Genomic DNA, 26,437 nt, shown 5'->3' with positions numbered 1-26,437 from the left:
CACAATACAAACTTAAGAGGATGCGGTTTGCAAGCTTTAATCGAAGACTTTGAGAAACTACTGATGTTCGTAGTCGCTGATATCTAAACTTCACATTGTGTAAGGTAGGTATATTTGTGCCACGAAAGTTGTGATATAGGAACTGAGTGGGGGCTTGTTACTTTAGGCGTTGAAGCAGGACCAAAGGAGGATAAAAGTGAAATATGGAAATGGAACTGTGTGGATTCTAGTCTCACAATTATCTTACGTTCATAATTAATACCTAGGTACCTTAGCTTTCACTGTCATCACATTGTTCAGTAATGCGATCGGAAGGAACCATGGTTCCAATTTCAAGGTGCAAATACCTTCCTCGTCTAGGGGTGTCTGTTTTCGCCCAAAACTCCTGAACGCCTAACCCAATTTTTTTTTGTCCGTCGCGAAATGCCAAACTATTCGTGACGCGTTTCCCGCAGCATAAATCTTCCCCATAGGAAAAAAAAAAAAAAAAAAAAAAAGGCCNGGAAAAAAAAAAAAAAAAAAAAAAGGTCCAAAAAATCTCTATCCCGTGTCAAACCTAAACCTCATCATCTTCAGTTCTCCCTCCTCCATTAATTCCAGCCTTAGAATGTCGGTTTCTGGCAAGCCTTCAGTCCCCTCTCTCAGCCAACATCCCGGGGTTTTCGGATTGTTGTATTCATGCACTTAGATTGTTGACTCGCTCCGTGAGCTTCTCCCGCAGCTGTTCCGCCAAAAACTGTCGATAATCACTCCCTTCAGCAATAACCAACTCGCTAGCACATTGAACGAGCTCGTTCCAGCCGTTGGACTGAATCGTGGTAATGAAAGAATGCAATATGTCTCTCCGGAAAATCTCGCTTTCGCTGGCTGCTATGTTCGACAAGAACCGCATCGTGTTACGCAGCTCTCTGGTGGTCTTTTGCACTTCGGCATCGCTGGTCTCTGTGACGATTTGGCGTTCGACGTCCTGCTGAGCCTCGGCAGTATTGACCCGACCAATGGTGTTATTCCAGTCAGGATCAGTGTTCTCTTTGCGATCAGGCTGGGCGTCTTTGCGTGGTCTCTTGGTCGCAGGCTTAACGTCTTCGTCGTCAGAATTGATATCAATGACCTCAATGTGACCTTGAAGTGTGGCGGTCGATTCGTCCCTCTCTGCGCGTCTTTTGTTCTTTCTTGGTACTTGCGAAGCGGATAATTGTCCTTCTGACGCCGTAGAGCCGCCAGCAAGAGTGAAAGGCGTGGATGTCTCTGGCTCCCTTCTCTTCCGAGACTCGTTCTGATGGACGGCTCTTGTCTGATGGGTCGCTTCTGGTCTTGGCATGGGGCCTGTTGGCACGTCACCGTAGCCTACTCCGGCATAGTTTCTATGCTGGGACTGAGCGAACTCGGCTCCTCTCATCGCTCTCTTGATCCCATTCTTCGAGTACACCTTGTCCCCCATGCTGCAGCCTCTGAGGTAGATCATCCCGTCGTAGTATTGACGGAACGTGGGGTTCTCCAACCAATGTTCGGGAATTTGGAGCTGATGCCTCAGAATAGCAGCGCAGACCTGCCACTCGACAATGGCAACGTCTCCTTTCAACATTTGTTTGACCACCCGGACCGTACGGTTGTGGTATATGTCTCCCGAATTGCCCAACGTCTCGCTTTGCGTGAAAGCTCGGGAAAGGTCGACGATCACGAAGTTCTTCTCGGCTTCCGAAAGCAAGACGTCGGCGACGTCTGCGTTGAAGAGGCTGACCGTCAAGTTCAGCCACTTAGCTTGCTTGGGAAAGTACCCCCGCGGTTTATAGCGGTACTTGGCATGAGTCGCAGCCGATGTGACGTGCCGCTGGCTGCTCATTCTGTCCCGGAGCGATTTGACGAAGGTAGTTACTACTGGAAAACCTGCTTTCGGGCAAAGTTGGTCCTGTTTATCCAGTAACAGGAAAGAGGAGGAAGCCGTTGTTGTGATAAGGTTATGGGTGAAAGATGTGTGTTGTGTTTGCACTCCGAAAACTAGATTGCCGACAGGAAGTGAGAATTCAAGAACCTAAAGGCAAGAGTGATGCGGTTTTGGATTGTTGTTCAATATGTTGAAAACGAAAGAAAAGAACTCTTGCAATACTTTCGCTGTTGTCGAGTTGATGTTGTGTTTGAGCGAAACTCGGGCACGCCAAGAGCCAATTTCAGATAGTGAAAATAGGACCGATGGGTTCGTTTGACGGAGGGAAGGTGACTCAAGAGGAATGTGAATTCTTCGGTTGGTGAAATATGAGTTCTGCTTCAGAAGTTTTAGATGAATAAAGAAACAAGAAGGTGCGTACGGCGATTGCTCTTTACTTTGCGAAGAGAACGTGTTGCAGTTAGAAAAGGAAAAGGATGATATGATGCGGGATGATATGCCGCACTAGAGGTGTTGTGAGAATGATGTTCGATTCAAGACTGGGAAGTTAGAAGTTGAGTTAAGTCTAAGGCTTGGCTTGTATTTATATAGCTGCGCTGAGGCGGTGATGTTGGGACAAAAGCTAGCTCGCTATAGAGAAAAGTCCTTCAGCCCTCTTGTAGTGCCATCAATTCCCAGTGCCTCCTTCTCATCATCTCCCAAGACGCCAAGCGCCTGCCTCCGAGTAGGCGCGTTCGCATCAAAGTACGGCTTCTCCGCAAGGGAAGTCACCCGGGTGCCGTGACGCGGGTGCTTGCCTTCGTAGTCCCAGCTGGCATTGTGAATGGTGATCCTGTAAAATCGTCAGCTCATACCTTTCACAATCATTCTTGTCAACCATCAACTAACCTATTGTCCCACAGGGCACTTGTGTTCGGCGTCCACTTGAACCGCACCTGGATATCCACATTCTGCTCGTACACATCAAACAGGTATCCCAAAATCACATCGCTCTCCGCCTTGTCCAGCCCGACGATGCGGTCCGTCATCGCGCGGTTCACCCACAGCGCCTTCCATCCAGTCGCGGGGTGCACCCTGACAAGCGGGTGTGCGCGCTCGATGTGCTTTGGCCCGGCCTCCTGGTTGTCTCGGTCGAGGTACGCGTGCGCGGACTTGTACACAGCGTAGCGGCCGTCAATGATCTTGCGGAAATCGGGCGACAGCTTCTCGTACGCGGCGTAACCGCTTGCCCAGAGAGTATCACCGCCGATGGGCGGAACGGTGTCGTTGTGCAGATGTGTGACGCCCGCGGGCTGGCGCTCGTGGACGAGGTCGGTGTGCCAGCGGGAGGCGCCGCCCGGGTTGCGGAAGTTGGCCGGGCGCTCGGTGGCCCACAGGGCCGGCCAGATGACGGAGGCGCCGAGGACGCCGGGGACTTGAGGGACTTGGGGCTGCGTGGGGGGCCTTTGTCAGCAAACACCGTTCTGGGCACACCGATACGGTGGTTTAGTGACTAACATGGACTTCAACCTCTCCGAACCATTCACCAAGCTCTTTCTGCTGCTGAGGTGAGAGGTCCTGGTCTCTGAAGAAGACAACGCTGCGCTCGGCGATCAAGAGCGCGAGCTCATCCTTTTGCTCAGGGGTGAGGTCCTTGAGTTGCAGACCCTCGATTTCGGTACCGATATGCGTCGTCAAGTCCGTGACTTTAGTCGCGGCACCCAGCAGGTTCTTCTTGGACTTGTCGGCACGAGCGCCGGCGTCGACGTATTCGCGCTCCTTGTTGCGGATGTTGATGGCATCCTGCAGGAAGAGGGGTCTTGAGGGGCGGTACGGGTAGCCGTTGGAGAGGTCCACGCCGGCCTTTGTCAACCTTGCCTTTGCGGGCTCGGGGAGGCCGAGGGTGTCCTTTCGCGGCTCCGCCACGTCTGTGATAGCTGGGTCGATGGGGGCGGGGACCATGATTGTGGTTTTCTGCGTGGGGGTTTGAGGAGATCTTAATTCGGACGGGAAACGATGTGGATATAGACGTTGTTTAATTTGTTGGCAAGATGATGGAATCTTCGCAGAGAAGGAACGAGCTGCTATCATAAACGTCCTTCAAAGCTGCAACTGCCTTCCTTTATACTGGGCAAACAACGTTATGCCCCAAGCTTCCCTCCAATGACACGGTCACCATATGCAAGCTTCACAGCGCCAGCAAATGCTCACCAATCGAGCTATGATTACCAATAATCGCGGGGTCGACGGCCATTTAGACGACTTATCTATGGCTCAATCTGCATCAACTGTGACGAATCCAGGGACCTCTGGGCGAGATCGAACCACTCGAGTCACGGATCTCGGGAAACGACTCGCGAACCAAATCCTTTGGCGCAGCACGCCATACAAACCAACCAACAGCATGTTTCCTGCAACACCGAGATGCAACACTCCCAGAGATGGTGTCGTGAAATAACAGCAACAACGAGTGAGCGGGGTCCCTCTCAGCTCCCCCGCGCGCGGCCGAATTGGTCGTTGGGGATATGTCGCGGATCCGGGGTTGTCAGCTTGCCGCGCAAGTGGGGGTTGCGCGATACAAGGGGCCGATTGTGTGCTTGTGGACCAACGGCAGGCCAGACCCTTTGTGACGCGATCGTCAGCACCCAACTCAGCATTTGGATGCGCTTCGGAAGCTAAATAGGCGTGGGCTAACCCGTCTTGTTTGACGGGATGCTGTCAGCTTGGGTGGTCGCCTTATCTCCGCTCCGTTGGAACTATCCTTTGGACTTGGAGGAGAGTCTCCAAGAAACCAAGGTACCAGGCGGCGATCTCCCGACGTCCAAGGCTGGGCGATTTGTGCTTAGTCTTGGTGCCTCGTAGAATAGCCAACTTGGCATCGGGGTAAACAAGAGAGGTAAAGAGGCTTCTTGAAGGCACCAAGTCTTTCACACAGATACATGAGAAACCGCCACAATGAGCCATATTTTGCCTTGAACAATCCCATCCCGCTTTATCTTCGCGGGATGATGTCGGATGTTGCCCGCCACGGGTGCCCAACAGCAGCAGCACGCCATCGTATCCAGAATCATCGTCAGCGGGAAAAGCCCAGTTTTTGGCCTTGCCGCCGCGAACTTGTCCGATGTTGCTCCGATAAGACCCCTACATCAAAAGAAAATTCACATCCGATGGGATGTTGGTTTGCATGTATAAAGCGCGGCGCTTGCTGCCAGTGTAGTACTTGGTCTAGACTGTTGTAGATCCTGACGGGCATTGCGCATTGTCTTTGATTGGATTGCCGGTGCCGTCTGTATTTCTCGGCTCTGCAGCCTATTCTTTCACAATGTCAGTCACCGAGGTCAACGAGAAGACGGCCGCCGTCGACTCGCCACGGAGCAAATCCCCGACCTCTGTCGATGTCGACTCCGCCGCGGGGCATCTCGTCGAGGAGAAGCCCAAGCTCACTTGGAAGTCGTACGTCTGGGATACCCTGGACAAATCTCCCGAGGAGCGCAAGTTCATGTTCAAGCTCGATGCCATCATTCTCACCATGGCGTCACTCGGTTACTTCATCAAGAACCTGGACCAGATCAACATCAACAACGCGTTCGTGTCTGGTATGAAGGAGGACATGCAGCTTTTTGGAAATGAGCTGAACTACATGCAAACCTGTTGGACTGTTGGATATGTCCTTGGGGAGATTCCAAGGTTAGTTGCTCACGCTTTACATCGTGGAGGTCTTGTTTCTTGAACATATGGCTGACACTGGACTACAGCAATTTACTACTCACTCGCGTTCGCCCCTCAATCTGGATCCCCGCCTGCGAAACGACCTGGGCCATTCTCACCATTCTCATGATCAAATGCACAAACACCACCCAGCTCTATGTCCTCCGTTTCTTCATCGGCCTCGCCGAGAGCACGTTCTATCCCGGCATGCAGTACATCATCGGCTCTTGGTACCGTAAAGACGAACTAGCCAAGCGATCCTGCATCTTTCACGCCAGCGGTAGCATAGGTAAGCCAAAATTTCCCTAAAGCTCTCACTAATCTTCTGCAAGGTGATCATGCTCATCTCTCCTTCAGGATCCATGTTCAGCGGCTACCTCATGGCAGCTGTCTACAACCTCGACGGCGTCCACGGCTGGAAGGGGTGGCAATGGCTCTTTATCGTCGACACCGTCATCTCCCTCCCCATCGCCCTCGCCGGTTTCTTCCTCCTCCCGGACGTCCCCGAGATCGCCAAGGCGTGGTACCTCAGCGACGACGACATCGCGCTCGCCCAAAAACGGATGCAACTCGAGGGCCGCGCTAACCGCCAACCCTTCACGAAAGCAAAGCTTAAGAAAATCTTCACAAGCTGGCACCTGTACACCCTCACGGCGCTGTACATATTCTTCAATAACGGCTGCGGTCTTCTTGGCCAGCCGGGCTTCCAGCTCTGGCTCAAGGGTGCGGGTTACAGCGTCAAGGAGGTCAACACGTACCCAACCATCACTTCGGCCATCGTGGTCATCACGACGCTGATATACGCGTGGTCTTCCGACACGGTGTTCAAGGGCGCGCGATGGCCGCCGATCGTGTTCTCGGGTCTGGTGCAGATTGTTATCTACTCGAGTCTCACGGCGTGGGATATCCCGATCGCGTGGAAGTGGGGATGCTTCCTTTTGGCAGGTTTTGGGGGCGGTATCAGCGGATTGACCTTTGCATGGGCGCACGAGATCTGCAAGGATGATAATGAGGAGCGCGCGCTGGTGACGGGGTCGATGAACCAGATGGCGTACGTGTTCCAGGCATGGCTGCCGCTGCTCATCTGGCAGCAGGTGCAGGCGCCGCAATACCCGAGGGGATACCCCACGATGGTGGCGCTAAGTGTCGGGCTCATTGGGACGTCGTTCTTGATTCGGTATCTTCATCGGAGAGAGCTGGGAAAGAAGGTGTTGGCGGTTGCGGCTTGAAATTGGGTTGAGTTATCACAAGACAAGACGCTGCAGTAGCAAAAGATCAAAGTGCAGATTGTTTCAGCGACTACGAGGGAATTGTTCGATGTTATGGTTCAACGAATTCGAGAAACACATAAAGTTGCTGTAATCCTCCTCTGAAATTATGTCATTAATCAATAACTTCAATTCCAAGAACTATTGGATCTATGCGTTAGACGTCATTATAGTACGAAATTGTACCAAGACTGTAGCCATAGACTAATCCGCAGTCAAGTCCCTAGTATCAGCCCATTTACTTCGCAGACATATCTAAGAAGAACTGGTTTCTTTCTAAGAGGAGGCTTCTTCAGCGTGGTGCTCTCAACTTCAAGCTGACATGCGGAGGTCTACGCGGTGGTAGTACGCCCGTCAGAGGGCTGTCGTGATAGCAGGGCGCCTGGACGCGGGCTGTTGAGCGGAGGGTGCTTAGTATGAATCAGCTTAAGGCTCTGTATTCCACGGCCTGACCAGACATACCTTCAGGAAATCAAGACCGAGCCTGGCTTCTTGCCAATGTCGCGCTTCGAAGGCTTGTGGCTTTTCCAGGGCTCTTCGCCCCAAGCCTCGTGGTCTGGAGGGAATCCAGCCAGCTGGTATTGCACACCACCATTGACCGCCAGCCCATACTTTGATTTGTCAAAGTCCTTGTTCCTTGTCGACTTTCCGAGATATCTGCCATTCAACGGCCTCCAAGAAACGATCTGCTCGTACTTGATACCTCCTAAGGCCGCGAATTCGCCTTCCTCATCGAATTCGCTGTATTTCCCAAGAGTCCCAACAGTATCGATCAGGTTCGGAGTAACATGGATCTTGTAAACGAAGGCGGAAGGCTTCCCGTACACAAAGGTAGCCGCGACGGCCTCGCTGGAACTGGTTGAGACGTATCCGTCTTCATCCCGGCTGCCGATGCTACGGGTACCCTTCATGTGGTTGAAGAGGCTGGTGTCTGGGTCTTGAAGCCCAAAGCTTGCTTGACCCTTGGGGAGAAAACCCCCGAGCATTTTAATCTCCTCAGGTGACCTTATATCGCCACGATAGACGTGGAACACTAGGAGAGGCGCTCCATGGCAAAGAAGACACCACAAATGGGTCCCCAAGAAGAAGAGAAGAAGCGGGAGTTGTCCAAACATTCGGCCGAAGAGGACCAACACAGTGGGGCAGAGTGGTCAAGTCGAGAGAGAGTAAAAGCTAGGAGGCTGCTTAAAGGTAGAAAAGAGTACAGCAAAAAAACAAAAAAAGCCGATATGAGTATCCGTAGTAAGGGGGTGGTAAGCAAATCAGGAAGCGACAAAGATCAATCAGAGACCGACTTATAGATATGGGCCGACAAGATGTGGTATGCATATTTGCGTAAGGGAGATCTTTGCTTGCATTGTTTTGCAATTTTATTTAATCACCTCTTAAGGAGGTGCGGGAAAAAAGTAGAAAAAGTTTAATTTTCAGCATAAATAGGCCCAGTCTTTCAAAGACTTCACATGCCTTTGCCTTCCCTTTTTCTATTGTTTTGGAAATAGCCCAAGGGATAGTCTGTCATCTTTTCCGTAAACTTCCAGGGCGGCTCGTGTCTGAATTCAAGCCGCAGCTTCCATTGCATCGCTTCGTCGTCGTTGGAATGAACAGGCCGGTGTGGCACATTGCGCGTAGCCCGACAGCGGTGTCACCGAACTTATGTGCGGGCCTTTTTGGTGATGCCGTAATCATTCAACGGGACCACCGAGCTTTCGATGTCAGCCACTATAAGTCCAAAACTTATCGTACACGGGACCTAACCGTTCCCTGTCGCGGTTCGCTAACAAAGCTAAGAGCTAGTAGAGAAGGCCAGCATCCCGAAGCCCGGGGAAAGCGGTTTGTAGGTGAAATCCATTAACCATCTATTAGAAGTTACTGCTTGGCAAATGACTCAGGCATCACCAACCCCAAATGCCAGTGTCTTGCTCTGCCTGTTGGAACGAACGAGGCTGCTAGCAAGCGCCGCGGAAAAAGTAGGGAGCACAGTGGGGCCTTCTAGCATTGTAATATAAGGCATGTTGGAGGGCACTGAACTACATACAAATGGAGGCAAAGATGAAAGTTGCTATAATAATGCTCTGAAGTACTATTACTAGTAGTTTTGTTAGGTGTTGGACAGGGTGATTAACCCCTGGTTGTCAAGAGACAAAATCCAGCTATATTTACTCTGATAAACTATGATGTGATGAATCGCATCCTGTAGTGATACGGATAACCGATGGGGCAATGCACTGCATTTATGTGATCGCCAGACCGTTTTAGACGTTGATTGCACCCAAATTCTTGCATGTACTAGTGATACGAATCTTGGCCCGGTTTTGAAACTGGTTTGTGGCCCAGTGTGATCTGTAGAACGCGTGGGCATTGTTGCCGGATTGAAGGCTGAGTGAAAGTCTTGTCAATACATTTCCGTTAAAAAGTCGAAGGTGGTTTGCGAAGAGGATGGAGGATGAGGGCAAATGCACGCGAGGAAGAAAATGCTTACCGGGAGATTGCCTCTCTGTATTGGTCGTCGAAAGAAGTCCGCGAGCGTTGCACCATTGACTTCAAGACGGTTTCGACGTACAGTTTCCATTCGCTCTGGAGACTTGGGATCGTGACCGTATTGCCACTCTGGGCATACCAGGTGTCAAAATGTCCGAGTGCCGTGTAGATATTTTCGTAAGTGCGGCAATACATAGACCAAATCGTTGGGTAGTTCATTTATTCAAAAACCAGGTCTACTAGCGGTCATGACTCTGGGGAACATCAAACTCGAGGAATGAGGGGAACGAAAACGATTGAATATTGCACCGCTGGCCGAATCCGATGGAAGCGCGTTCTCGACCAACATGGAAGACTTACCCAACTCTTTCGTAGCTTGCAACTGGGCGTCCATGCTCATCTTCTTGAACTCTTTGAAGTCGGTGCACTGTTTCCCACTGAACATCTGAAGTCCATAGTGTTGGAGTTGAGATCACGTCTATTATACAAGGCCTTTTGGTGGCGGAGAAGGGGAGGACTTACCCGGCCTTTCATCATGTTGGGCCTGTTTTTGTAAATGGCCAGGCGGTCCTTGTGAGCTTCGTTACCCAGCTCTGACGTCAACAGATCAATGAAGCCCACTACTTGGCCATTGGCATCGGTCCATGGCAAAGCAGAAGAGTTGTCAAACATCGTCCTTTCAATGATGGCGCAGGGCATCTTGGGGGTAGGGTTGGAAGGAGGGGGCATTTGCCCGGGGATATAATCCTTGTCTAACCACGAGTTGAAAAATTGACTGATGGTCTGCCCTTCGAAGACATGCTCAGCTGCGCGGAGGTCTAGATCAGTTGCCCGCCGCCGCAAAAGAGATGGTAACTCGAGAGAACTCACTGTTGTACGGCGATCTGATGAGGGCGCCGTTAACCCACTCGGTGTCCGCCTGGGCCAGCCTGGTTACCGACCAGTCCGAGCATGATGCCGACGAATTTCCCCAGTATTTCGAAATGCTGTCCCACCTGCCGTTCTGTATTCCGTCCCAAGGATTCGCTGCGGGTCTCGGAAAGGCTGGGTACATGTATTCACCCGCAGTCTCCCAGGCTTGTTTGCATATTGTCATGTCTTTGCTCATCATGGTGGCTGTGCCGGCTTTGCGCTTGTCGAGCAGCGCAAAGTCGCCGTTGTTCTCCGGATTCGACGTCGTGTGATCCCGTGCATCTCTTTTGGCATTGGGCACGGTGCCGGGCCAGCTTTCACCTGGTTCGGCCTTGTCGCGCTCCGGGCAGGACGGCATGTCCCTATCCCAGTAGACGACGTTCATGTTCTCGCAACCGCAGCACTTTCCGGAATTCTCGTTTGCGCCGTTTCTGCTACCGCAGCTCAAGCAGTGTGTACACGAGAAAGCCGATTTGCCCGAGAAATCGTCCCCCATGTCCCCAGGAAGGTACTCTGTGGGATCGATGTTGCTGCCAGAATTGTAGTTCCATCCTGGCATCACTCCGGCAGCGGGAGATGCGACGGGATCGCACACCTTGCCGTCACTTGGAGCTTGCTATGAGGGGTCAGCATCTGATGTGTCAAGAAACCAGTCGAGCAACACATACGCTGTCACTAGCAACCTGCACCAAGCTTGATGTTTCGTCCCATCCAACGCTGTCCCTGTGGAACCGATGAGCTTTGTACTTCCAAGCGAATGAATAGACTTACGCATTCTTGACGCTTTGGTAGACTCCGGTACTATGTTTTTGTAAGATACGAGGCTCTAGAATGCGGTTAGAGGAGAACTTACGCGATTTTGTAATCAGTGCATGCCGTTGAACCCCCGCTGCCCGGGAAGAAGCTGAACTCTGCCATGGTGCCATAATTCAAAATCATCTATAGTAAGATGTGGTCAGATTGTGGTGGGTTTCTTCAATAATTCAAACTGATCTCTGGAAGATCAACTGTCCAACCGCTACCGAGGCCGCGTCCCAGGTTTGCAAACTGGATCTTCATACCAAATTTGATGTAGGTACCGAGAGCAAGTCTTCCACCGTTGCCGGTACTACCGTAAAGGACATTTTCGTCGGGGATGGAAATCTGGTTCTTCAATCGATCACTATCTCTGATCCTCAACCTGTCTTCTTTGGTTGGGGGAAAATAGGCGTTGAAGTCACCAAAGTCCGACTTGACCCTCGCGCTAAGCTGGCCGTTGAAATAAGGCCCACTGGGACTGCGAGTTCTTGGTATCAACTAGTTCTCAATCTGCACCCCACCCCTTCTGAATGCCCAACCTCATCAACTCTTCTCGTGTGGCGAAAGGCCGCTCGAATCTGGTCTCGAACACGTCCCTCACAGTGCCCACGCCTTCCAAAACCGTACGCATGCGCGGATCATCCGGATAAGGGTTTTCACCGCTGTCGTAAAGAAACTCCATGACCTCTTTATCCATGTGGATTCCTCGTCCGGGCAATGTAAGCTTCTTATCATCTCGGATGATGACCCGGGGCTTCACGGATCGGCTTCGCCATCCGAGGTCATCGCGGATACGAAAAAGTACGCTTCTGTATCCGCCACTGTTTCTCACGAACCACAGAAAGCTGAGCTCCACCGAGCGGAGTGTATCTGGAAGCGCTCGGAGAAGGTCGAGAAGGTCGTTCTCTTTGACCAAGAATCGAGACAGTCCAAAATGTCTCAGGTGCGTCCATGCTTCGACTGGAAAGATGGAGCGTAGTGGTGTGAAGTGGTCGACGGGATTCTCCGGAGGCCAGGGTCGGGAAAAGCTCAGGTTCGTGACTTCATCGGTTTCCAGGGCGAAGGACTCTAAGTCGGCGGTCAGAAGTTGCCGCAAGCGACCGTTGCGAAAGGCAGCATAGTTCTGTTCGGCGTGCATGCCCACCATAATGCTAAGCTTGAGCATCGAGAAACCAGGTTTTCGGACTAGAGCAGCGAGGTTCTTGTATTCTTCACATGGTTCTTGCGTTGAGAAAATCTCACATGTAAGTCCCGAATTGATCTGATTGCCATCAATGACCACCTCTGGGACGGTTGCGTACTCTTGCTGGGCGAGAAGATGAGTGACAATACGGAAGCCGCGCCATTTGTCCTTGATGGCTTCCTCTTCCCAGCTTTCGCAGGGGATTCTGGCTCCGAGTGGCGGCGTAGGCCAGCTGCGAGGAAGGGGGTAGTTGAAGCCGTATGGGAATGCACGGATCATAGGCGTAGGATACTGAGGGAAGAAGAGGATACCATGAGCAGCAGGCGTGATTGTCACTCTCCGTAGATTGGGAAACCGTTTCTCGGCCAGAGCCCATTTAAAGGCGGCACTGTCAGCCGCAGTAGCGAGAACCTCTTCCTGATCACGGACCACCCCTCGATAGTAGTCGTAAGCTACGTCGAGAGGAAGCTGGGCAGCAAGCTGTTGTGCGGTTTCGACGTGCTGCGGCAGTGTTTCGACGTCCCTTCCTCGCCATTTTCGCAGATAGTCTATGTTCTCCCGACATGCTGTAACGAACCACAAGGGAACTCCCTCTGGCACAGGCGTATCCTCGGAGTCCGAGTCCGCAGCGTCATATCCGTATCCACTGTGGTAACCTGATTCCTCTTCCAGGGAAACCATGAAGCGTGCATCGTCCCAGACAATCTCACGAACGTCATGGCGAAACGTCTCATGATTTGCAATATTTCTGAAGACTTGGATATTGTGGTTGCTTGCTGATATAAAAACACGCTTCAAGCTGAGGTGAGGGGTGACGACTTTGGAAAACCGTCTAGAAGCCAAGCGCAATTTCTTGAGGTCGGAATTGGGCAGATGCGCGAAGATGGCCCCGGAAAGCTCTAATGGAAGCCCAGCAAGAAATTCCACGATGGTGCCCGCTTCCGCCGGGGTTGAATCTTGGTGAGGAGTTGCCATTGGAGGCTGCGAAGACAATCGGTGGGGAAGGAGAGAAATGGTGCTGTGTTTGGTCGCCGAGAGTGCAGCCATTTTCTTATTTTAATATCCACGAGATCCAACGTCCGTACCCTGGTAGGCGCGGAAGCTGCTGCAGGGATCTTTGGTGGGCTCGACAATGTATAGTTATGTGCATACTTTGTGCATGCGGCCTAAGTTGCATCCAAGCCCGCTATGCATTGTGATTGCATAGTAATCCAGCAGGGCTTGCATTACGGTCACCTAGTGTAATATAGCGGGGCTTGCTTAGGTACTTCGAGCATAGGCTTAGGTACTTAGTTATATGTTTAGGCTCGCCTCAGAGTAGAGCGGCGACTGCTCAGGACTGCGGCCAGAAAAAGCGGCGGAGATCAGTGAGACGAACGGATATCTCGCCATCAGAATGAACCAAGTACCAGCGATATTACCTACCCAATACATTGATCTTAGTATTATTTTCTTGTGTTTTTTTTCTTTCTTCCCCCCCCTCCTCCTTTTATTGTCCCTTTTCCTATTATTTTAGAAATAGCCTAAGTGATAGTCTATCGTAATAATAGGCTCTATCTCAGTAATCCCACTGGTGCTCTTATCTTCTCTTATTGCTTTCCATCCGATGTATTGAATCAAATCACAGTCCCGACTTTGATCATAAATCTATCATGCTCGCAATCTGAGTCATGGTGTCGTCAGAGGATACAATTGACACAACTAGAGGAGAATAATGGGCCCGAGATCCAAGCCGCGATCAGCAACTTCTCCATCCATTAACCCGTGCACATACGCTTCTCCTATGAATCTGCACGGTTTTGTCGATAAAGAACCGTCATCCGTATCTTGGGCATCTGCCAAGGGTCGCAGGACGTAGAATACGGAGCCCCCAACCAAGAATGCTACAGAATCGCCAGGTTCGGCCATAACGGGGACGAGAGTTATCATGCCGCTTGAGGTGATTGCAATCCTTCGGGAGATCGTGGAACCACTCGTGTTGGCGATTAGGTCCTGACCTACAGCACCAGTGATGTTCGCATTGGTGGCTCTATCGAAGATGTCGTCTACCGAGCTGTTCTCACCCCGCAGGCTAGTCGCAAATATGGTCCTTAGCAAAGCCGTTCTTGTGCTTTCGTGTGTGAGCTCGTAGACGGGAGGAAGCTCGTCAACTAGCTGCGCGTACTTCTGCAATACTTGAAGCCTTCTCCCTTGTTCTGTGTGGCCCTCCGGCATATCTGGCGCCGTGGCGACAACATAGCTTATGACATCGACCACGGCCCCAGATAGATTCAAGCCCCCTGTCATTGAGTTGATCGACCAGGGATAGCTTTGAAATGAAAAGTTGCGAGAGGCGTTGTACTGCCAATCGTGATTGTACCACGGTATTCTGAATGTGAAGGCAAAGCTGCAACCAAATCGCGGCAGCCATCCTGGCCACGACCTCGAATCCTCGTGTACAAGTGGGAAGTGTTTATCGTTAGCGGGGTCTCTGCCAGTTAGAATGTCCAGGGTCCCGTTCCTGAAAAGGTGTGCCCGTACAGCGTCAATGTACACGCCCCGGACATCCCGGTTGTAGTCGGGCACGATGTCTCCTGGCATAAGATCGGAGCAGATGCCGAGTAAGCTGTAAATCCTATCTCGTGGGTCAAGACAAAGACTATCTTTCGACCTGATGAGCAGATCCAATAGGTTTAGCTTGGTTTTGCCGTTATTTTTCGATCGATCCAAACGTGTAACCGTCTTTCTCAAGTCCAAAAAGTCTTTGATCCAGCCCCACCTGCAAATCCAATCGACATCCTCCGGTGGAAGCGGATATCTCGCCATCAGAATGAGCCAATAAGCAACATTCCGTAGCTCATGGTAATTCATGCGAATTTCTCCGAATAAGAACTGAACTCGATGTGCAAGAACGAATTCTTGCAAAATCCATGCGCGTTGCCACCAAGGACTGTGTAGGATGAAGTCCATTCGACCCTCCCGAGACATGGACGCCAGAGTATTCTATAAGCTTCAGAGAATACCATCTACAAAGGGATCATATTACTCCGCCAGCCGATCATAGAATCTGATTGTTTCTGCGTACTTACCGGCAGTGTCTTACGCCTCTTTCCCAAGTCAAACAATGACCTCTCGAGCGGATTTGTAAGTCGAGGACATGCGGAGAACCTGAGAGTTGCGCTCTACCAAATCTTCCTGGTTGATGCAAATAGCATCAATCCATAATTTAGAGTGATCCATTTCTGGGTGAGCCGCTGCGAATGTTCACAAAACCTTCCAAGTTGAGAGTAATCCTCAATGGTTTCCCGTCCAGAAGGATCATGCTTGTGTGTGTGGGGTCGCCCCAAGTTCATGGAAGGGCGAGGAAGTCGCTACTATCAAGGCATTCCTGTGTCATTGTACATTCGACAATACCACGTTCGTGATTAAAAGACTCAAGTTGGACGAGGCGAATATCGTTCAATCCTAGTGGACCGTACTCAAATCTGACTTGGAGGCATTGGTCGGACATCTTGGTTTGGGACATGTTGCTGAATCGTAGGACTAGCCAGGTTAGTGTTGTAGTGTTGTCGAAATGCAAGTCTGGTGTTCCGGTTACATCCAATATAATTGTGATGTGGTCGTGGTTAGCAGAGAGAAAGGTGAAAACAGTCACAGCATGATCTCTATCCGCAAAATCATCGGAAGCAAAATCCGCCTACCTAAATGCAGGAGTGAGGCGCAGTTGACCAGAGCCAACGCATCAGCGGGCGGCAAATGGCGGCATCTTACTGGTTGATAGAAACACGATGCATGTCAACGGCAGCCAAGAGGAACAGATACACGAGAACTATGTGGGGCGGTCCGTTTGGAATTTCGCAGGCTGATGTCGCCGTCGCTCAATTTCTGCATGCGTCCATTCATTGCCTAAGTCTTCCGACGTGCGATGTCTGCGTCAACATGGCCGAGCTTGCTGCTATTGGACTCGCAAGCAATCTTCTTCAATTCGCCGAGCTTGGTGTCAAGCTCTTTCGACTTGCGCGCGAATCCTACGAGTCTGGCTCTACCGCTCAATATGAGGCATTGAGGGACCAGGCCAGGAGCGTTCAGGAGTTAGCGGGGAGAACGCGAATGGTCTGCAAGGGGTCAGACTCTCCGCGAATGGGTGGACTCCATCGGATAGCACTGAAATGCGACGATGCTGTTTCTGGTCTTACGGAAATACTCACGAAGCTAGAGTTCGATGCCAGCAAAGAGGAGAAGGGGTACAAAAAAGCGTGGAGGAGCGTCGCGCAGGCGCTTCAGAGTGTAGCCCATGAGAACAACATCAGGAAATCCGAGGAGAATCTGAAAAGCGTCCGGAATGAACTTCAGGTATACATTTCTACAATCGCCTTATATTTCTTCCCTTCTAACTTTTCTTCTTCGCAGTTTGCTGCCTGGAGGCGCACCTTATTAACTGCTGTATGACTCTTATGGGGAAATATTTAAGGGCTAGGATAGCTTATAGAGAAACCTCTATAGCTACCTATAGGGTTATATAAAGAGAGTATAAATCACCTTATATATATATAGGGGGTAGGTATCTCCCTCTTTATACTACTATAACTTATTACTCCTTTAATATTAAGATATTATTACTATACTATATTAATACTATTTATTACTATTACTTTAAGAGTAGTAATAACCTCTTTATAATTACCTAAAATAACTAAAATAAAGTATATAGATTTTTATATATATAACTTAATCCCTTAGTATAAAACTTAATAGTATATTAAATATACTACTACTTTCTACTAGTATACCTTAATAAAATAATATATTTTTAAGCTAAAATATAGAGATATTTTAAGTAAATTAAAATAAAATTTAAGACGAATAAGCTATATAATATTAATTAAATTAAGCGTCTCGTATTATTAAAGTATAGTACCCTATTAAAGGAACTCGAGGACACGTACACGATTACTATAATATAGTAGTAGTTAATAGGGCGGTTAGATATATAGGGGGTGGTTAGAGTAGGGGGGTCCTCTCATATATCCCTAGTCATATAAGTATTCACAAAAGAATTCTTCACAAAACGTACAATCGCCTTGTGAGACGAATCTTCCTACTCTCTCTTGTAGAAAGTTGCGGCTAACCCTCTCGTAGCCAGGAACAACAAGATGCATCCTGGTCCTTGAAGAACTTATGCCTGCAAAGCGAAAGGCTGGAAGCCAGGACTTCAGACACATTGAAAGAAATCATGGAGAAGGTCAAAGAAATAGTTAAGAGTCTGAAAAACAAAGAGGAAGAGTGGGCTGGAGAGAACCATATTGCGATCGCTAACCACTTCTTCTGGATCAGCGGTAACAGCATGCAAAAGTCTCGACAGGGTTTGCTGCAGACCCTGCTTTACAAGGTCTTGAAAGAGGTTCCAGGTCTGATTGAATCCGTCTGCGGATCCCGGTGGCGAAATTCCAGCCATGGGTTTATTGAGCCTTGGGACGAAGCTGAACTAAGCCAGGCTCTATACATGTTGACTTCGACAACTCGGCTACCAGTGAGCTTTTGCTTCTTCATTGATGGCCTCGACGAATATACTGCCGGTGCTAAGAAATACCACGGCACGTTCGAAGATCTATTCCAAATACTCTACAAGTTGGCCTCTATACCATGCGTTAAAATCTGCGTATCAAGCCGACCATGGACCCAGTTCACAGAATCATTGGGTCCAAAGGTCGAAGAGTGGCAACTACGAATAGAAGATCTCAGCGGCGGCGACATTGAGAACTACGTCATGGCGACCTTGGGGAGCAATCCCTATTACAAACAGCTCGCTGAGAGAGATTTCCGTTGTCATCAGATCGCCAAGACAATTGTACAACGTGCACAAGGGGTGTTCTTGTGGGTTTATCTTGTTGTCAAGTCCTTACAGAATGGCCTTGTTCACGAGGACACCTACGAGGAACTCCAGTACAGACTGGAATATCTTCCCGGTGATCTTGACGACTTTTTTCAGCACATGATTGAGTCGATTGAGGACGTGTATTGGGACAACAGCTACCGGTATTTCAAGATCATGATCGAAGCAGATCAAGCTATTCCACTTCTAGCTTTTGAGTTCCTAGACTGGGAAGCCAAAAGCCCTCAGTATGGCCCTCAGTACGCGATGAGAATGAAGGTTGAGGTGTTCTCAGAGGAACAACTACAATCCACTTATGAGCGTGTAAGGAAGAGGGTTCACGCCAGATGCAACGATTTGCTGCATATCGAAAAGTCCTCTGTCAATTTCTTTCATCGAACCGCCCGGGACTTTTGCATCGATACTGGTGCCATAGACAGAATGGTAAAAAAGAGGGTAACGACCGAGTTCAATCCGTCGCTATCTCTTTGTAAAATCATGCTGGCACTGGTAAAATCTCTAGGAGACTCCGTTTTGCACGGTGATGGGCTGATGCATTTTGCTCGGAGAGTGGAAGAACAATTCCACGAAGACATATTGAAGAAAGCCAATTCTCCTCAACGGGCACAAGAGGATTTGAGAGTTTCATTCGACCTCCTAGACGAACTTGATCGATCAGTCGGCCAGATGTTCAGAGAGCTTGAGCCGACACCAAGCAAGCAGCCAAAACGCCAGGGAGTTCACTGGGTCAACTTCAGACACAGCAACGAGGTGGGCTTTAGAGACCCCACAGGTAAGACGTTTCTTGCAGCGTCTATTCAAGCGGGACTTTCTCTATATGTGGAAAGTAAGATCATGGAGGACCCGAGTCAAATTAAGAGCAAGAGTGGACGACCACTGCTAGACTACTCCTTGCGGCGAACTATGAGTAATGCATGGTTGTCACGGTCAACAGGGCTCGAAGGACCCATCAGCTCAATCGTGAAGCTTCTTTTGGAAAATGGAGCGGATCCTAATGAGAAAATGTCGCCGCAGATCGGCGAGATCGGCATCAAAACCCCTTGGGAACATTTCCTTCAAGGCTGTTACGACCATGCGTCAAGGGTTCCCGATACAGACTTGCATGAAGAGGAGATTGCCGAGACCATGATTTCTATGATAGACCATGGCGCTGATAGGAATGCATTAGCATGGGCTGAATCTGATGGGGCCAGAGAGGCTGACATTCCGGAGGTGGCTAGAATGTCGGGGCTGTCAGATTACGACGTCAACAGAGTCGAAAGCTCTCTTGAAAACGCCCAAGCGCGGGAGCAGAAGAAGAACCAGGAGAATGAACGACCGACCTTGCATTTGAATATTTTTGCGGTCTTGTTGAGTCTGTGGTGGCTGGAAAAGAAAGATCGGCGAGCGGCGTACATGCGTCTTCTTGTTGGTTTGTGGAACTTAGTTTGGTGGCCTAGGAGGTAGCAAGGAGCAGCCGACGGGCGAATTCCGCGCAAACTTTGCACCAAATCCGCTTCGATGACTTGTTGCAATCTGAGAACGGAATTTGGTTGCTTAGATCTCCATCGCTGTGCTTTCTTATCACGACTCGGAGTTGTTGTCATGGCAAGTGAATTTCGTAGCGTAAGATTACGATATATTCACTAGAAAGTACAACCTCGACGTCCACGAGACGAGCTTTCATTCCCAATATGGACACGAGGCAGCAGCGAGCGTGAGACAGAGTGGCGAACCGAAGGCTAGCATGGAACCCATGCAGTTCAAAAAGTGACCAGAATTCCGTCATAATTCGAGGTCTTTAAACAGCACAGCAGATCACAAACTTTTCCACAGAAACCTTTTTGAAAAAGATGTGGTGAGATTTCCAACGGAATTACCTCTGATTGTAAAATCCGGGTTGCTCAACGACGCAGTAATTAGCTCCTTGCTGCTGCCTTCATTCACTCCTCTAGCTGAAGATTGATTGGCCAATTAGAATAGAATGATCTGATGGCGGATGACGCACTCATTTGCGTTTGCATTACCCGAAACCCCTGCAAATGCGGCATTTATCGCCCCTCAAACGGGCTTTTTTTCGACTTCAATTGACCTCTTTTTCGATAATTACACAACGCGTAGCGTATACGCCGGAATAAAAAAGATACCTCTAAAATCAGCGAAATTAAAGCTATCGATTAGTATACTTTTTAATCAGGTATATAGAGTTTCTAAGAAGTTCATTTTTAGGCTAAAAATAGGCGGAAAACGACAAAAAACTCTATTTTCAATCAATAACGCGTTTTTAATCGAGAACGAACGTAGAAAAATCAACTTTTTGAAATAACAATACGCCTAACTAAAAAGTATACCAATCAATAGCCCTAAGTTCACTAATTTTAGAGGTATCTTTTTTATTCCAGCGCATACGCTGCGCGTTACGCAATTAATGGTTTTTTCTGGTTTTTTCTACTAAAAAGGGGGCTTTTTTGGCCACTGCGTTGAAAAAAAGCCGTTTTAGCCCCCAACTGCGACAGGGGTTTCGGGTAACGCAAACGCAAATGAGTGCGTATCTGATCAGGGGAGCACGGGCCATACACCACTCTGCACCGTACAATTTTTTGTTCCCTCACCCAAATCCCTGCACTTCACGAACACCACCAGTGCCCGCGCCACGAGACCGCAACAAACTCACCTCATTGTTTTCGATGACATGAGAAGCGCACTTCACAAAATGAGCAGGGTTCCCACAATAGCAACCGTCGTCCGCGGCGCCAGCGTCAACATCGTGCTCAAGGCCGACCAGCCGACGGGCCGCACCGTCTCCGGAACCGTCCAGGATGTCCTGACCCGCGGCAACCACCCGCGTGGGATCAAGGTGCGCCTCTCCGACGGCCGCGTGGGCCGCGTGCAGTCGCATGCAGGAGCCCAAGCATCCGGGGCTTCATCTGCCGACCAGCCGCAGGAGTTCTCGGGCGAAGCCCCGCCTGCCTTTGGGGACAGGCGAGGACCGGGGCGCCGGCAGGGTAGGCGGCAGGAGCAGGAGGCCGACTTGCCGTCGGCGCAGGTCGGACTTGATGCGTACATTCGGCCGACGAAGCAAAAGAAAGGTGGCCGCGGAGGGGCGGCGCAGGCTGCTGCTCCGGTGAGCGGGGAGACTGCTGCGGCTGTGCCTTCCGAGGTCGTCACCTGTCCTGTGTGCGGCACGTTTGAGGGGGATGCGGCTGCGGTTGAGCATCACGTCGCCAGCCATTTCGACTGAGAAGTTTCGTTTACTTCTGTCGTACACTCCTGATGGTAGCTTTCCCAGCTTTGAGGCTGTTCGACGACAAAGGCTGGTGCCTACTCCAAGCAACCACGAAGGACATGCGAACAACCTCAACAGCAAATCGACGTCACTTTCACGTTGATATTGAGCGGTCAAGATGCGGTCCTCGAAGGATGATTTTGTCTTCGCTGGAAGGGATCTCTAGACCCAAAGTCTAGCTACACTCATCACCAGCACCACTTTCTACCACGCAGGATGCAATGCTGTCGCCAAATACCGCGAAGGCAACTACAATCTATATCTGAATCCAGCAGTCTTCCAGTCAGTCACGTCCTCATAATCCTCGGGCCGCAGCTCGACACGGTCCACCATGTCCGCCACATCATTCGCGTTGCCATCAGCCTGCATCACCTTTCCGCCACCAACAGCACCAGCTCCTCCAGCGCTGCCCTCAAAACCCTCCTCTCTCGTGCGCTTGGCGTTTATCCACTGCAGGTAGAACCGCAGGCAGAGGGCAAGCACCACGACGAGCGAGTAGCAGATCATGATGGTCCGGAAGGCGGTGTTGTAGTGCGGCTCCTCGCTGGCCTTGAAGAACTGCGGCCCGGCGATGTTGCCCGCGCAGTACGCCAGGAACAGCAGTGCCGACATGGTCATCTTCTTGGTCACGCCGCGGTAGTTGGCCTGCACCAGCGACATGGCAAGCGGCATCGCTGCAGGGCCGGGCGAGAGGAGGAAGTACGCAAACAGCTGGACGCCGTTGCTCACGTGCTCGCGCGAGTAGATGATGGCCGCGCCCGTGATGCAGGGCAGCACGATCAGCGCGATGAGGATGCAGTTCATCTTGCGGAAGCGTCCCGCAACCCAGCCCGTGCCGGCAATCATGCCCGCGGAGAGGAGCGAGTAGGGAATGTTGATCAGCGTCGACTGCAGGCTCGTGAAGCCGAAGGACTTGATGACGAGGTTGGCAAAGTTCTGCGTGCCGCCGTTGGGAATCTGCGAAATCAGCTCGAGGCCGAAGATGAGCCACGTTTTGGGGTCGATAAGACACTCGCGCATCTGGTCCCACTTCCAGTGCGTCTTCTCCGTGCGCCCAGTGCCTGCGATGACGACGCGGTCGCCCGCGTACTGCCGCTCCTCGGGCGTCAGGAAGCGCGCCGAGGAGATGGTGTCGGGCAGCCACAGCCACAGGACAAAGGCCCAGACGAAGGTGACGACGCCGAGGATGATGTACATCCAGCGCCAGGGGCCGATCTTGTCGTCGATGTGGCCGACGCCGAAGGCGAGTAGCGAGGCGACGAGGCCGCCGACGGAGTTGCCGGCGAACCAGATGCCGGTGCGGGTCGGGATCTCGTCGCGGGTGTACCAGGTGGAGGTGAGGAACATGAAGGCCGGGGTGATGGTGGCCTCGGCGACGCCGAGGAGGAAGCGCACGGTGAGCAGGCCGCCGTAGTTCTTGCAGGCCGCGGTGACGGCGACGACGGCGCCCCAGAAGAAGGTGTTGGCGGTCATGTACTTTGCGACGGGGAGGCGGGCGATGAGCAGCGTCGTGGGGTACGTCCAGGCGAAGTAGCCAAAGTAGAAGATGCTCGAGACCCAGCTGTAGTTCTGGCCTTTCAGATGCTGTCGCGGGGCGCATCAGCAAAAATGCACGCATCTCATCGTTCACCATCACATTCTTGGCCAGACCGTCTCCAGAGAAAGTGGCAACTACTCACAGTATCATCTCTCAGCCCAAACACACTCGCGCTCGACAGGATCGTCTTATCCATAAAGTTGAGCATGTACGTGACGAAAAGCAGGGGGATGACCGTGCGGTCAATCTTCCACAGAATCTTCTTCGCCATGGCGGTGTCGACATGCTGCTGCTGTTGCTGCTGGTCCACGCCCTGCGGCGCATCATCCGGAGTCGAGCCCATATCGTCGTCAGCTTCGAGCAGCCTCGTTCTCTCGTGAGCGTCGTCTGCACGGTGCGGTCGCGAGCTGGATGCTTCCCCCGCCCGAGGTGCAGCCGCCGCCCTTTTGAAGAGCCCGGCCATTCAACGTACGGAAGCACGCGCGGTTACCGGGGGCTGCTGCTTGCCTGTTCTTCCCGCGGCGAGGGGGAAAAATTAGGATGAGGGGGCCTTATCTGCGGTCTTGTCTGCCGATGGCCGATGATCCCCGACGCGAACCACGCGGTCGCTGTGACCCGACCAACCACCACCGCGAACCGGAGGGGCGGGGGAGGGCCGCGGGGCGGGAGATAAGCAAGCGACTGGATGCAACAGACGAGCACCGCTAGACTCCGCTGAATAGAGCACTACCCCCGACGAGGAAAGGGAAAAAGTCGTTCCACTCTAGGGTCGGTGAATATCCGAACCGAGGATGCGACGTTACCACGCTGCATATGGCTTGGAGATGAAAGAAGCAGACGTTGAATGGGCCTAACAACCCGGCAAAAAGAAACAGAGAGAGCCGCTTCGATACCGGCTGGGCGGTTATGGTTGGCTGATGACAGCTTTGGGGAATAAGACGGGCCCCCCAAAAAATTAAGTGTTATCGGATCCTTCGCGTTCTTGGGGGACTCCACAACTATGCTGCGAACATCGGCCATCAAGACTCCATCAAGCTCATTTGATTCGCGACTCTTTGGGTTTTTGAATCGCAAAGAGTCTTCAACCAACCACTTACGAGATGAATATTTGTGATGTTCCATTCACATTACCCGAGAATTCGGTCGAGGCGTTCGAGTTTTCACGGTAGAAAGACAATGGGCCAGTCAGAAGAAAGAGAACGAGAGACTAGTGGGACTCTGAAGAGTGACATCCCGCAATACATGAGATGATAGCCGACAGGGGGGCAAGTCAAGACGTCGGGACCTGTCCGACATGGCGGAGCTGCACGTCAATCACCACAGTCCGATCGGCCAACTTCAGTCTCACATGAACGTGATGATCTAACGCTTCATCACAGTAACTCAAAATTCATTTCCAGCATTCTAATCCAAAATCAAACTCATACCACCTCACTGCAACCTCAACAACTCGTACCGGCCCAAAATGAACGGCCTAGAGATCTCCCCCTTCATCGCCTCCCTCCCCAAGGTCGAACTCCACATCCACATCGAAGGCACCCTCCTCCCCTCCCTCCGCTGGAAACTCGCCCACCGCAACAACGTGCCCCTCCCCTACGCAACCTACGACGACCTCCTCGCCTCCTACACCGTCTTCTTCAACCACCGCCCCGAGATCAACGGCCGCGTCCCCGGCATCCCCACCTTTCTCGAGGCCTACTTCGCCGGCTGCGAGGTCCTCCACACCGAGGATGACTTCTACGAAATGTCCATGGACTACCTGCGCCGCTGCGCCGAGATGAACGTCCGCTACGTCGAGCCCTTCTTCGACATCCAGGCGCACACGCGCCGCGGCGTGCCTGCGGCCGACGTGCTCAACGGCTACCTGCGCGCCCAGCGCGACGGCGAGCGCGAGCTCGGCGTGCGGTCGAACTGGATCTTCTGCTTCATTCGCGACGAGAGCGTGCAGGATGGGCTTGATGCGTACGAGATCGCGCGGCCGTGGGCGGCGGGAAACGTAGAGGGCGGCAAGGGGCTGTTCCACGCTGTTGGACTAGCTAGCAACGCGTTTGAGAGGCCGCCAATGCTGTTTGAGGAGGGGTATGCGAGGGCGAGGGCGGATGGGCTGCATGTTACGATGCATTGCGATTTCGGGCAGAAGGACACGCATGAGCATGTGCGGGAGGCCGTTTTCGAGGTTTGTGGCGGCAAGGGGGCGGAGAGGATTGACCACGGCCTCGATGTGGCGGATCGGGAGGAGCTCATTGAGGGCGTGTTGCGGCGAGGGATCGGCTTGACGCTGTGTCCGCATGCGTATCACCGGAGGACGCCGACGGAGGTGCTGTTTCCCAAGATCCGGGCGCTGTGGGAGCGTGGAGTGAAGTTTTGCGTGAACAGTGATGATCCGGTATACATGCATGACGTGTGGGTTGATGGGAACCTGCAAAAGGTGTATACGTATTGTGGGATGAGCAAAAAGGACATGGTGAAGTTGGTGAGGAACGGAGTTGATATGTGTTGGGCGAGTGACGAGGTTAAGAAAGAGCTGTACAGGGAGCTGAATGAAGTTGATGTTCAAGAGTAAAGAGTTGGTTAGTCATATGAAGCAAAAAAGGATTTACGTCGAAACCAATTCTTGATTGATGCCTTCAGAATCGGACATGTTAATGTTTAATTCAAACTCTCTGTGAACAGACTCATTAGCTCATATGAACCATGCTGACAGTCAGGCGTTGTTCTCAACTGCTGCTGAGTATGGGTAGCAAATAGCTGTTAATTCCAAGCGGACGAAGCGATGCCTGACGGCTTCGTTGTATTACATCTTTATGGTTACCACCAATGATAGGCCTTCCTTCAATTTTTATCACTATCTATCTTCCAGCCCTGGAATGCCGCTTTACCAAATATATTATTGGATTTTCACAGTCAGACATATTTGCGGTCCAGAAATCTCGCACTCGAACACAAATGGTCTCTATCCACAAGTATGGTTAAATTTGTTCCTCTGGCACGTTATCGTCGTAACTATGTTTGGAGTTGAACTCAAATTTGTCAACAATGTCTTGATGTTACCAATGGAAATCACGTTTGCATTGTCCTTGACTTTTGCTGAGGAAATAGTTTTCTCACAAGTCTAGTCCCTTCCCAATCAAACGCTATACTACCATCAAACCTGTCTCCTCCCAATCACCCACGTCATCTCTCTTACACCTGCAATCATAAATCGATTTTCCATTCAAACGTCTTGGCCGGCTTTGGAGCAGGAGACAATCTTTTCTGGTCTTCGTTACGAGGTGTCGTGTCGCCTTCCCTGACGAGACTAGAGTGGCACATTCCTTCTATACCACGTATGCTCTTTCCCACACAATCTCGGGCCATCGCTGGCATGCCAATTCTATATAATCAGTCCTATTTCAAGCACTCGGCTCTTCTCCGTTCCACTCTCAATCTCCAACACATTTCACATCCACTTTGACTCATCACAAGTGACTTACCTATCCGCTTTCGAAGGTGGGCAGTAAGACCACGCCGTCAGTCCAACTTCAACATCACTCGTACAGCGCATCAACTTCA

At 51.2% G+C, this 26,437-nt stretch overlaps 11 protein-coding genes across 11 annotated transcripts; 4 read left to right on the top strand and 7 right to left on the bottom strand.

Annotated features, from left to right (window-relative positions):
• Positions 1 to 676: 676 nt before the first annotated feature.
• Positions 677 to 1,843, bottom strand: GCG54_00008288 (uncharacterized protein; the record flags this gene model as incomplete). Its single annotated transcript, XM_045408256.1, has 1 exon — positions 677 to 1,843. The coding sequence occupies one exon, from the start codon at positions 1,841 to 1,843 to the stop codon at positions 677 to 679; it is 1,167 nt and encodes a 388-aa protein (XP_045257990.1).
• Positions 1,844 to 2,515: 672 nt separating this feature from the next.
• GCG54_00008287 (putative alpha-ketoglutarate-dependent sulfonate dioxygenase) lies at positions 2,516 to 3,826 on the bottom strand (the record flags this gene model as incomplete). Its single annotated transcript, XM_045408255.1, has 3 exons — positions 2,516 to 2,717; positions 2,774 to 3,315; positions 3,383 to 3,826. 3 exons carry the CDS (start codon positions 3,824 to 3,826, stop codon positions 2,516 to 2,518), a joined length of 1,188 nt encoding a protein of 395 aa, XP_045257989.1.
• A 1,360-nt stretch (positions 3,827 to 5,186) lies between these two features.
• GCG54_00008286 (Pantothenate transporter liz1) lies at positions 5,187 to 6,801 on the top strand (the record flags this gene model as incomplete). Its single annotated transcript, XM_045408254.1, has 3 exons — positions 5,187 to 5,551; positions 5,620 to 5,861; positions 5,930 to 6,801. The coding sequence occupies 3 exons, from the start codon at positions 5,187 to 5,189 to the stop codon at positions 6,799 to 6,801; spliced, it is 1,479 nt and encodes a 492-aa protein (XP_045257988.1).
• Positions 6,802 to 7,304: 503 nt separating this feature from the next.
• On the bottom strand, positions 7,305 to 7,826 carry GCG54_00008285 (Cholera enterotoxin subunit A; the record flags this gene model as incomplete). Its single annotated transcript, XM_045408253.1, has 1 exon — positions 7,305 to 7,826. One exon carries the CDS (start codon positions 7,824 to 7,826, stop codon positions 7,305 to 7,307), a length of 522 nt encoding a protein of 173 aa, XP_045257987.1.
• Positions 7,827 to 9,564: 1,738 nt separating this feature from the next.
• On the bottom strand, positions 9,565 to 11,148 carry GCG54_00008284 (uncharacterized protein; the record flags this gene model as incomplete). The annotated part of the gene is made up of 7 exons (XM_045408252.1): positions 9,565 to 9,572; positions 9,679 to 9,763; positions 9,841 to 10,124; positions 10,189 to 10,846; positions 10,899 to 10,953; positions 11,002 to 11,031; positions 11,084 to 11,148. The coding sequence occupies 7 exons, from the start codon at positions 11,146 to 11,148 to the stop codon at positions 9,565 to 9,567; spliced, it is 1,185 nt and encodes a 394-aa protein (XP_045257986.1).
• A 57-nt stretch (positions 11,149 to 11,205) lies between these two features.
• On the bottom strand, positions 11,206 to 13,186 carry GCG54_00008283 (uncharacterized protein; the record flags this gene model as incomplete). The annotated part of the gene is made up of 3 exons (XM_045408251.1): positions 11,206 to 11,506; positions 11,568 to 12,213; positions 12,271 to 13,186. 3 exons carry the CDS (start codon positions 13,184 to 13,186, stop codon positions 11,206 to 11,208), a joined length of 1,863 nt encoding a protein of 620 aa, XP_045257985.1.
• Positions 13,187 to 13,912: 726 nt separating this feature from the next.
• GCG54_00008282 (uncharacterized protein) lies at positions 13,913 to 15,178 on the bottom strand (the record flags this gene model as incomplete). The annotated part of the gene is made up of 1 exon (XM_045408250.1): positions 13,913 to 15,178. One exon carries the CDS (start codon positions 15,176 to 15,178, stop codon positions 13,913 to 13,915), a length of 1,266 nt encoding a protein of 421 aa, XP_045257984.1.
• A 951-nt stretch (positions 15,179 to 16,129) lies between these two features.
• Positions 16,130 to 19,529, top strand: GCG54_00008281 (uncharacterized protein; the record flags this gene model as incomplete). The annotated part of the gene is made up of 2 exons (XM_045408249.1): positions 16,130 to 16,281; positions 17,330 to 19,529. The coding sequence occupies 2 exons, from the start codon at positions 16,130 to 16,132 to the stop codon at positions 19,527 to 19,529; spliced, it is 2,352 nt and encodes a 783-aa protein (XP_045257983.1).
• Positions 19,530 to 20,775: 1,246 nt separating this feature from the next.
• GCG54_00008280 (uncharacterized protein) lies at positions 20,776 to 21,303 on the top strand (the record flags this gene model as incomplete). The annotated part of the gene is made up of 1 exon (XM_045408248.1): positions 20,776 to 21,303. One exon carries the CDS (start codon positions 20,776 to 20,778, stop codon positions 21,301 to 21,303), a length of 528 nt encoding a protein of 175 aa, XP_045257982.1.
• Positions 21,304 to 21,597: 294 nt separating this feature from the next.
• On the bottom strand, positions 21,598 to 23,270 carry GCG54_00008279 (putative transporter; the record flags this gene model as incomplete). The annotated part of the gene is made up of 2 exons (XM_045408247.1): positions 21,598 to 22,932; positions 23,028 to 23,270. Coding segments are annotated over 2 exons (1,578 nt in total), but the record flags the coding sequence as incomplete, so codon positions are not given.
• A 1,080-nt stretch (positions 23,271 to 24,350) lies between these two features.
• On the top strand, positions 24,351 to 25,448 carry GCG54_00008278 (Adenine deaminase; the record flags this gene model as incomplete). Its single annotated transcript, XM_045408246.1, has 1 exon — positions 24,351 to 25,448. The coding sequence occupies one exon, from the start codon at positions 24,351 to 24,353 to the stop codon at positions 25,446 to 25,448; it is 1,098 nt and encodes a 365-aa protein (XP_045257980.1).
• Between the last annotated feature and the right edge of the window lie 989 nt (positions 25,449 to 26,437).

This window comes from Colletotrichum gloeosporioides, assembly GCF_011800055.1.
Source record: "Colletotrichum gloeosporioides strain Lc1 chromosome Unknown consensus_91, whole genome shotgun sequence".
NCBI lineage: Eukaryota > Fungi > Ascomycota > Sordariomycetes > Glomerellales > Glomerellaceae > Colletotrichum > Colletotrichum gloeosporioides.
The sequence above is the reverse complement of the archived record's forward strand: the minus strand, read 5'-3'. Positions and strand labels throughout refer to the sequence as shown.